Genomic DNA, 11,074 nt, shown 5'->3' with positions numbered 1-11,074 from the left:
TGGGCCGGTACACCCCTCCTTAGAGGACCTGGTGGTCCCGGGCTCCCCTAGGAGCACCATATTGATACCGAACTTAGTGCGGACACCCGTTCGACATAGCGCGCTGGAGCCCAGAGCCCCTCAGCTCACTCGATCCGCCAACCTCAGCCTCCCAGTGACATGGATTACAGACACGTGCTACTGCGCCAGGCAAGAAACCCAGCTGCAGGTAAAAGGTGATAAAGGTAGGAGCCTGTGACGTCATTTAAAATGTGCAGCGGTCTGGTCTTGTGCGTGTGTTAAATTAAACATGTCCAAAGTAGTACTGTAGATCGTAATACTGTAATTTTTAACATGGACATATTTTGAAATGTGAAATGCAAAAAAATATGTTTATACAATTTGAAATAGCCTACTGAATTATAGCCATTTATAGACGCTTTTCCAATACACGACATACTGACGTCATGCACAGATGCGCGCGACTCATGGCGGCAGTAAGAAAGCCATCGCCATCTGCGCCCATTCAACACAGCCTAGATTTAAATTGGTATTACTTCTAAACAAAATAACGTTTTGAGGTTCTCATACGCTTACAATGATGTTTTGATTCATGCTTGAACAGTCGCTAAGATTATATTTGGTTGTGATCTTTGCAAAATAACTATTTTGGTTGCAGCAGTTGTTAGCTAGAATGCTAACGCTCATTTATATAGGCTGTAGCAAAAGCTAGCCAGAAAGCGATTTTACTGGTTGAAGTTGAAGTGTTTTTAAAGTATAATGCAGTTGATTTGCGATGACACAAACATTATACTAAGCAGGACATTCATACGAGCCTTAAAATCAAATTATAGCTCAAAAGTAGTGCGAAATGCACTACTAATCAACATGTAAATAGAGGCTTTTTTTTGCTGGTGTTCTATAAGAACTCCCCCTTGCTATACTCCTTATTTAATGCATCAGCAGACATTATGCTATCTAATACAGCACACTTACAGTGCCTTTGGAAAGTATTCAGACCCCTTGACTTTTTCCACGTTGTTACGTTACAGCCTTATTCTAAAATGGATTAAATGTGGGGGTTTTCTCAACAATCTACACACAACACCCCATAATGACAAAGCGAAAAAAGGTTTTTAGAAATTTTTGCAAATCAGAAATACGTTATTTACATAAGTATTCAGACCCTTTGCTATGAGACTCGAAATTGAGCTCCTTGATGTTTCTACAACTTGATTGGAGTCCACCTGTGGTAAATTCAATTGATTGGACATGATTTGTAAATGCACACACCTGTCTATATAAGGTCCCACAGTTGACAGTGCATGTCAGAGCAAATACCAAGCCATGAGGTCGAAGGAATTGTCCGTAGAGCTCTGAGACAGGATTGAGTCGAGGCACAGATCTGGGAAGGCTACCAAAAAGGTTATGCAGCATTGAAGGTCCCCAAGAACACAGTGGCCTCCATTATTCTTAAATGGAAGAAGTTTAGAACCACCAAGACTCTTCCTAGAGCTGGCTGCCCGGCCAAACTGAGCAATCGGGGGAGAGGGGCCAATGTTCACTCTGACAGAGCTCTAGAGTGCCTCTGTGGAGATGGGAGAACCTTCCAGAAGAACAACCATCTCTGCAGCACTCCATCAATCAGGCCTTTATGGTAGTGGCCAGACGGAAGCCACTGCTCAGTAAAAGGCACGATAGCCCGCTTGGAGTTTGCTAAAAAAGGCACATAAAGACTCTCAGACCATGAGAAACAAGATTCTCTGGTTTGATTAAACCAAGATTGAACTCTTTGGCCTGAATGCCAAGCGTCACGTCTGGAGGAAACCTGGCACCATCCCTATGGTGAAGCATGGTGGTGGCAGCATAATGCTGTGAGGATGTTTTTCAGTGGCAGGGACTGGGAGACTATCAGGATCGAGGGAAAGATGAACAGAGCAAAGTACAGAGAGATCCTTGATGAAAACCTGCTCCAGAGTGCTCAGGACCTCAGACTGGGGCGAAGGTTGACCTTCCAACAGTACAACGACCCTAAGCACACAGCCAAGACAATGCAGGAGTGGCTTCGGGTCAAGTCTCTGAATGTCCCTGAGTGGCCCAGCCAGAGCCCGGACTTGAACCCAATCGAACATCTCTGGAGACCTGAAAAAAGCTGTGCAGCAACGCTCCCCATCCAACCTGACAGAGCTTGAGAGGATCTGCAGAGAAGAATGGGAGAAACTCCCCAATACGAGCTTGTCGCATCATACCCAAGAAGATTCAATGCTGTAATCACTGCCAAAGGTACTTCAACAAAATACTGAGTAAAGGGTCTGAATACTTATGCAAATTTGATATTTCCATGGGTTGCGAGGGGGGGCTTTGTTACTACGCCGATAAATTACATTATCCATCCGGACCTTTGCCACCTAGGACATTTGTGTGACCGGACGTTCTCAAATGGTACTTGAGTACAGCTGGTCTATGTCATGGAAAGAGCAATGTTTTGTATTCTCAGTGTATTTTCTTAGACTAGTAGATCTATAATATAATATGCCATTTAGCAGACACTTATATCCAAAGCGACTTACAGTCATGTGTGCATACATTTTTACGTATGGGTGGTCCCGGGGATCGAACCCACTACCCTGGCGTTACAAGCGCCATGCTCTACCAATTGAGCTACAGAGGACCACAGTATGGGCCACACCTATGGAGATAAGGAACTGAGTTGGCCTTATCTCTGCAGTTATCCCAGTTAGATTTTGTATACAGTGCTCAGTCAGGCAGTCCATCTTTTAACCATTGCTTTAGGGGGGAGGGAAGGAAAATCAATGCAGCCTCAGAGAAGCCACCAAGCTAGCTTGGCCACGAGGAAACTGTCAATAAAGAGTTGCGTCCTAAGCACTTCATATTTAAATGTACTCTGCTACTGCACCAGCACCAGCAATTCATTTCAATGTTGTTAATGTTGTCTGGGAGTCATTCATATATTTAACCATGAATTTAAAGAATCACTTCTTGAAAAAATATTGAATGCAAGTAAAATATATATTCTCCCCATGAGCACAATTAAGATTGAAGCAGAGAGCTGGGAAATGGTCATGGAGGGATCTAATGACTTTCCTTTGACTAAATGTACATCCTTGAATAACATCAGGGCCAAACGGTTAAGGGGCAAATTGAGAGGTTTAAGACATTGGTAACATAGAATTTTTAGGCACTGTAATTGTATTATGAACTTAATGGTGTGATATTAATCTGAAGAGGATTCCTATGGGCATCTCTCTTAATAGAGTCTGGATACTCTGGTAGGAAGGATATACTGTTATACCTATTGAGAATAGAAGTTAAATGGAAGATCATGTAAATGGGACAAGGTGTCTCTGAGGACCTGCTTTGATCTCAGCAAATCTATGTGATTTACAGTGCCTTTGGAAAGTATTCAGAACCCTTGACTTTTTCCACATTTTGTTAGGTTTCAGACTTATTCTAAAATTGATTAAATTGTTTTTTTCCTTCATCAATCTACACACAATAACCCAGAATGACAAAGCAAAAAAAGGGTTTTAGAAATGTTTGCAAAAATATATAAAATAAATACAAAATATATATAAAAATTACATAAGTATTCAGACCCTTTACTCAGTACTTTGTTGAAGCACCTCTGGAAGCAATTGCAGCCTCGAGTCTTCTTGGGCATGACGCTACAAGCTTGGCACACTTGTATTTGGGGAGTTTCTCCCATTCTTCTCTGCGGATCCTCTCAAGCTCTGTCAGGTTGGATGGGTAGCGTTTCTGCACAGCTATTTTCAGGTCTCTCCAGAGATGTTCGATCAGGTTCAAGTCCGGGCTCTGGCAGGGCCACTCGAGGACATTCAAGAGACTTGTCCCGAAGCCACTCCAGCATTGTCTTGGCGGTTTGCTTAGGGTCGTTGTCCTGTTGGAAGGTGAACCTTCACCCCAGTCTAAGGTCCTGAGCACTCTGGAGCAGGTTTTCATCAAGGATCGCTCTGTATTTTGCTCCATTCATCTTTGCCTCGATCCTGACTAGTCTCCCAGTCCCTGCCACTGAAAAACAACCCCACAGCATGATGCTGCCGCCACCATGCTTCACCGTATGGATGGTGCCATGTTTCTTCCAGACGTGACGCTTGGCATTCAGGCCAAAGAGTTGAATCTTGGTTTCATCAGACCAGAGAATCTTGTTTCTCATGGTCTGTGTCTTCAGGTGCCTTTTGGCAAACTCCAAGAGGGCTGTCATGTGCCTTTTACTGAGGAGTGGCTTCCGTATGGCCACTCTACCATAAAGGCCTGATTGGTGGAGTGCTTCAGAGATGGTTGTCCTTCTGGAAGGTTTTCCCATCTCCACAGAGGAACTCTAGAGTACTGTCAGAGTGACCATCGGGTTCTTGGTCGCCTTCCTGACCAAGGCCCTTCTCCCCCGATTGCTCAGTTTGGCCGGGTGGCCAGCTCTAAGAAGAGTCTCGGTGGTTCCAAACTTCTTCCATTTAAGAATGATGTTTGCCACTGTGTTCTTGGGGACCTTCAATGCTGCAGAAATGTTTTGGTACCCTTCCCCAGATCTGTGCCTCGACACAATCCTGTCTCGGAGCTCTATGGACAATTCCATCGACCTCATGGCTTGGTTTTTCGCTGACGTGCACTGTCAATTGTGGGACCTTACATAGACAGGTGTGTGCCTTTCCAAATCATGTCCAATCAATTGAATCTACCACAGGTGGACTCCAATCAAATTGTAAAAACATCTCAAGGATGATCAATGGAAACAAGATGCACCTGAGCTCAATTTCGAGTCTCATAGCAAAGGGTCTGAATACTTATGTAAATGTGATATTTCCGTTTTTTAATTATACAATTCTAAAAACCTGTTTTCACTTTGTCATTATGGGGTATTGTGTGCAGATTGCTGAGGATATTTTTTTATTTAATCAATTTTAGAATAAGGCTGCAACGTAACAAAATGTTGAAAAATCAAGGGGTATGAATACTTTCCGAAGGCACTGTAAATAACTTCAAAATTAATTATGCATGCAGACTGGGATCGCAAAGTCCACTAATTCACTAGATTTTACTCTCCCCACTTGCTCTCATTTTGGTCGCAACTTACTCCCTTTACACTGATGCTCCACATATCCAGTTTAATGTTAGCTAAAAAACAATGTCATTCTTGCTATTAAAAGCTATTATGAATGCAAATAATGAAACACTTAAACAATTATGTATGTGAAAAAGGCACCAATGTCATTTTATCAGATCACATACCGTATAACTTTTCAGAGGGTATACTGTATACTCTAAATCAATATTGGCCTTGGATATACATAGACACTTGTGAAAGTTCCAAACCCAACATACTTTATTTGGAACAGTCCGATAAAACAGGCAATATGAAGAAATAGTCCATAAAGATTCTTTTTAAAAAGGCTTTCTTTTTCTTAAAGTCAGAGGATGCAAAAAAGAGAATAGTAACGATATAATTATAATAAGGTCACTGTAATCGAAGGTAGCTCTTGCAGAGTTCATGGTCCCTAATGTCCCCCCAGCCCCCGTTCTTCACATGGGGCGCCACCCCCCCTGCCCCGTTAGCCGGCAGTCTCTTAGTAATCAGCAAGTTCTTGGGGAACAGCTGATTGCTGCTGCTCAGAAGGATGTTCTCTATCTTGGTCTTTTGGCTAGATGGCATGCACACAGACTTTTTGTGGTGCATTCCGCAGTCCCCGGCGTGGAAGACCCGGGGCGCCTCGCTCACCATGACCTTCCAGTAGGATGGCAGACAGGTCACGGTCAGGTGCTGCAAGGACCAATCCCAGTTGTAGTCGTCATAGGTGCAGAAGGCGTCAGTGCATTGGAGGAGCTTCTGGTAGGTCTCCCTGCTCAGAGCCATGCCCATGTTGTGCTCGGTGGACTTCCAGGCTTTCACCTCCACCTTGTTGGATTTGCTGGCGTAGCTGATGTGGCCATAGCTCCCCAGAGACAGGATGTCACAGTCTGGGCAATTCTCCCTCTTCAGGATCGACATCAGCTTGAGGAGGTGGAGGAAGTCCGGGGAGAGGAAGTGGTCCTCCTCGATAAGAAGCACCAGGCCCCGGTGGTCCTTCAGCGCCCGGACCCTGTCCCACACAAAATGCAGCTTCCACCACCAGTGGTGCTTGGTCTGGGAGAACTTGGCCTCGCGGTAGTGGCCGAATGAGTCGGGGTACTCTGCGTTGATGCAGCCCAGCTTTAAGGCGTCCATCTTGGGAATGTCTCTGGGACAGTCCTTGGGGTCGAGGCCCGGGAACTCCTGGGGGTACAGCTGGATGCTGAAGGGGAAGAAGATCTGGAGGACCTGGCAGAAGTCGACCGAGGCCACCACTTCGTTGATCTCGGGGGACCAGAAGTCGTGGCTGAAGATGAGCAGGATGCTCTCCACGCCGCGGGCCTTCCTCAGACTCTCCACCAGCAGCCTCAGGTAGTCAGGTCTGTTGTGCACCTGGACCACCACCACCAGATCGTCCTTCTTCCTCACTGCCCTGAACCTCTCTTCGTGCCTCACCGTCTGGTCAAAGTTGAGCTGGAACACGATGCCACGGTAGACGAGGGTAGTGTTGTCCACATCCGGTTTGACCGCTTTCTCCTTCTCCAGGTGTTTTTCGGGTTGGTTCTCCAGTTGCGTCTCGTTGGCAGGTGCTACAGGTGCGATTGGTGGAACGATGGGTATCCGACTGACTGCAGGTGTGGCCTGCGGCTGTGGATGCACCTGGCTACTACTGCTTCTCCTTGCCCCCTCAGCCTCTTTGGGGACCACCACTCCACTGCTCTTCTTCTGCTTCCCACTGGTCCAGAAGGCTAGGCCACACACCACCACCACCAGCGTCAGTATCACCACCTGGACATAAGATACAAATCAAATCATATCCCATGCCGGTTTTGGACTCTATCCTCCCCCCTATTGGCGTTATTTTACTATTGTTGTCAATTGCATTGTTGTTTCTATTTTCTTTTTTTATTTGAAGATACAGTAAGATTATGTAACAGAGTTTATATTATGAGTGTACATGAGTTAATATCTTATTCAATTGATCCAGTAGGTCCTGCTTCTTCAGCTGAACTAAATACATCACAATAAGATAGGTTTTATTGTCTAGGACTGTTTTCAAACAATGTGTTTTGTTTGTGCCATTTAAAACATGCCCAGTACTGAAACATGCAGCACATACAAATGACTTGGGACTCGTCGTGTATTGTACCTTCCTCTTGTAGATTCGGAATCTCATGATAGGCAGTCACCCCCTTGGGAAAGGAGTGGAGTTGATTGTAAAGAAACTGAAAAAACACAGGTTTGCAATTTCAAATGGTACTGCTGTGCTTTGGGGCCAGACAGGGAGGCAGGCAGGTTTGGAAAAAAACTGCTTCAAATTGTGTTTGTTGCTAACACTTGTTGCTTGAGGTAACTTGTGGAATATCAGTGATGCCAGGTGAGAGTTCCATAAGGCATGTTGGTCGCTAAGAGGCTGCAGGGTAGTGGTGTGCATGGAACCCAATGGAAAACAAAAGAAGAGAAAACAATTAAAGTAATTGTAGTATTTCTGTGTACTAAACTAGCTTCCTTTATTAAATGCAACCTGCATACATCATATCAACGATAAAACACAGCTGTTTTATTGGAGTACATAGATATTTTTCAGCAGAACAAAACATAATTTGGTTTTATGACAAAAGACTTGACAACGATCTGCAAAATGCATCATAGACAATACACTGACAAAAATATTCCCCATAAGCAGTGCATTCGGAAAGTGTTTAGACCTGTTGACTTTTTCCACAATTTGTTTACATTACAGCCTTATTCTAAAATTGATTCAATTGTTTTTTTTCCTCATCAATCTATACACAATACCCCATAATGACAAATATATATATTTTTTGAAATATAACATTTACATAAGTATTCAGACCATTTACTCAGTACTTTGTTGAAGCACTTTTGGCAGCGATTACAGCCTTGCGTCTTCTTGGGTATGACGCTACAAGCTTGGCACACCTGTACTTGGGGAGTTTTTCCCATTCTTCTCTGCGGATCCTCTCATGCTCTGGCAGGTTGGGTGGGGAGCGTTGCTGCACAGCAATTTTCAGTTCTCTCCAGAGATGTTCGATCGGGTTCAAGTCCGGGCTCTGGCTGGGCCACTCAATGACATTCAGAGCCTTATCCTGAAGCCACTCCTGCGTTGTCTTGGCTGTGTGCTTAGGGTCGTTGTTCTGTTGGAAGGTAAACCTTCACCCCAGTCTGAGGTCCTGAGCGCTCTGGAGCAGGTTTTCATCAAGGATCTCTCTGTATTTTGCTCCGTTCATCTTTCCCTCGATCCTGACTAGTCTCCCAGTCCATGCTGCTGAAAAACATCCCCACAGCATGATGCTGCCAACAACATGCTTCATCGTATGGATGGTGCCAGGTTTCATCCAGATGTGACGCTTGGCATTTAGGCCAAAGAGTTCAATCCTGGTTTCATCAGACCAGAGAATCTTGTTTCTCATGGTCTGAGAGTCATTTAGGTGCCTTTTGGCAAACTCCAAGTGGGCTGTCATGTGCCTTTTACTGAGGAGTGGCTTCCATCTGGCCACTTTACCATAAAGGCCTGATTGATGGAGTGCTGCAGAGATGGTTGTCTTTCTGGAAGGTTCTCCCATCTCCACAGAGGAACTCTGGAGCTCTGTTAGAGTGACCATCAGGTTCTTGGTCACCTCCCTGACCAAGGCCCTTCTCCTCCGATTGCTCAGCTCTAGGAAGAGTCTTGGTGGTTCCAAACTTCTTCCATTTAAAAATGATGGAGGCCACTGTGTTCTTGGAGCCCTTCAATGCTGCAGAAATGTTTTGGTACCCTTCCCCAGATATGTGCCTTGACACAATCCAGTCTTGGAGCTCTACAGACAATTCCTTCGACCTCATGGCTTGGTTTTTGCTCTGACATGCACTGTCAACTGTGGGACCTTATATAGACAGGTGTGTCCCTTTCCAAATCATGTCCAATCAATTTAATTTACCACAGGTGGACTCCAATCAAGTTTTAGAAACATCTCAAGGATGATCAATGGAAACAGGATGTTGGTTAAGGGCTTGTAAGTAAGCATTTCACGGTAAGGTCTACACCTGTTGTATTCGGGGCATGTGACAAATACATTTTAATTTGACCCTAGCTGAATTTCGAGTCTCATAGCAAAGAGCCTGAATACTTATGTATATAAGGCTTTTAAAAAAAATACATTTGCAAACATAAAAAAAAAAACTGTTTTCGCTTTGTCATTATGGGGTATTGTGTGTAGATGAGGGAAAACATTACTCTAAAATGGATTAAATTAAGGCTGTAACTTAACAAAATGTACAACATTTTGAAAAAGTCAAGGGGTCTGAATACTTTCCGAATGCACTGTATATCTCAATCTGTAGGATAAATGATTGTCGTTTAGGGCTAATACTTTATTTATCGTCACAAAGTATCTGCCAGTCATCATGATTTAGCTAGAATCTTAATTTAGACATACGAGCTCTCCCATATCAACCCTAGCTCTACTTCAACATTATATGATTAGTTCTCTATTCTCATCTTATCTCAGCAGCGTTTCTTTCTGGGTTGACCTCACTCATTTATACTGCCCAGAGGCACTGTCACAATCAATACACATACATCAAGAGCCTTTGCACTGGATCACAGACTCCCTTGATAAAAACAGAGCATTGAAATGTTCTTTTTTTAACGGTGTAACGTTAATGTTACATTACACGCCTGTCATGCTGACTTTCACTAGATGACGCGATACACACAGTCAACAAGCTGTAGAGCTAAGCAAACCACCACCTATCATTTCAAAACTAGACCCTTTTCTTATGTTTGTTAATGTAAAAACATTTCAATCGTTTAACATGTCATCCGTTGCGGGAAATGTGGTTTTTCTAACCAAATGTAGCTCAAGCAAATAATGATATATTCCTTCTAGCTAACGTTATCGTCTTGGTAGCCCAGAACTGGCCCCCCGGGACATTTACGTCAAACCACCAACCCCATTTCGCTCGAGACTCATGCCGTGTAGGTCTGCATCATACACAACTACCAGATTGCTATATTTCGTAGCTTAAACATTGTTTAACAAGTGATGTTATGGTAGCTAGCTAGCAACGTAGTTAGATGGAAATCTAAATGCGGCACGTAGAAGCTAGCTGGTGCGAGCGTATCATATTTACAAACAAGCACTCCAGTTGCGCCTCAATTCATGGCCAAAACAGACTGTCGCAACAAGCTTAATCGTGGAAAAAACTGCGTTTTATATTTACCTAAAAAGGTAGTCGTACTATGCAGCTTTCTCAGCCGAAATTAACAGTGCGATGACATGAGATATTCATTCTCCTCCATCACTTCTTTCCTCTCCTGCTCCCAATTTCTGGGAAAAATAACACATTAACCAGCTAGCTAGCTAACGCTGCCACAAAATACCAAAATACCAAACCACTGGCTCCCACAATGCATTACTCCGGAGGGGGGGCTCTCAATACATAGTTTTTTAGCTATGCTACAATGTTGCATTGAACTGAACCATTGAACTGTAGGAGTATAAACAATGTAACAATATGGAGATCTCTGTAAATACAATCTTGCATGTATATAGTTGATATGATATTTCTTAAGAATTAGTCATTTGTTTGAACAATAGATAAACAAAGTCTTATTTAAATCAAATCAAATTATATTGGTCGCATATTTAGCAGATGTTATTGCGGATGTAGCGAAATGCTTGTTCTTCTGATCTGTTTTATGACAAAGTAGCTATCTACTCTGATAATAATGTAAGCCAATTCGATATTATTGTGTATATTAAACTATTCTTGATTGTATTCCATACAAAAAGACAGGCAGAAAATAGTATCACTACTAGCCTAACTTTAGTCTATTATCGTTAAATTTTCAAGAAATCATTTTTTATTTTTTTATGATGGTCTTTCTACTGGCATTACAAAGTGGGAAAGTATCCAAAGGAATTTTACTGTAACTCGTCTGTGTTCACAGTATGTTGGATTTGTTTTCTTATATAATAATAATTGCACTGTGAAATAAACTCAATC

The 11,074-nt window shown here is 43.2% G+C and overlaps 1 protein-coding gene across 3 annotated transcripts; it reads right to left on the bottom strand.

Moving 5' to 3' along the window:
• Positions 1-5,316: 5,316 nt before the first annotated feature.
• LOC121552469 (alpha-1,6-mannosyl-glycoprotein 2-beta-N-acetylglucosaminyltransferase) lies at positions 5,317-10,463 on the bottom strand. Of its 3 annotated transcripts, none has more exons than XM_041865405.2 (3): positions 10,289-10,463; positions 7,212-7,475; positions 5,317-6,850 (listed from the first exon to the last, which is right to left on the bottom strand). In XM_041865405.2, exons 2-3 carry the CDS (start codon positions 7,236-7,238, stop codon positions 5,471-5,473), a joined length of 1,407 nt encoding a protein of 468 aa, XP_041721339.2. In that variant the 5' UTR covers positions 7,239-7,475; positions 10,289-10,463; the 3' UTR covers positions 5,317-5,470. The 3 variants fall into 3 exon arrangements, with proteins under 3 accessions (XP_041721339.2, XP_041721340.2, XP_041721341.2); XM_041865406.2 differs by having other exon boundaries at positions 7,212-7,287; XM_041865407.2 differs by having other exon boundaries at positions 7,212-7,254.
• Positions 10,464-11,074: the final 611 nt, after the last annotated feature.

Source organism: Coregonus clupeaformis, chromosome 36 (assembly GCF_020615455.1).
Source record: "Coregonus clupeaformis isolate EN_2021a chromosome 36, ASM2061545v1, whole genome shotgun sequence".
Lineage (NCBI taxonomy): Eukaryota > Metazoa > Chordata > Actinopteri > Salmoniformes > Salmonidae > Coregonus > Coregonus clupeaformis.
Note: the sequence above shows the minus strand (reverse complement) of the source record. Positions and strands in the feature narration are given on the sequence as shown.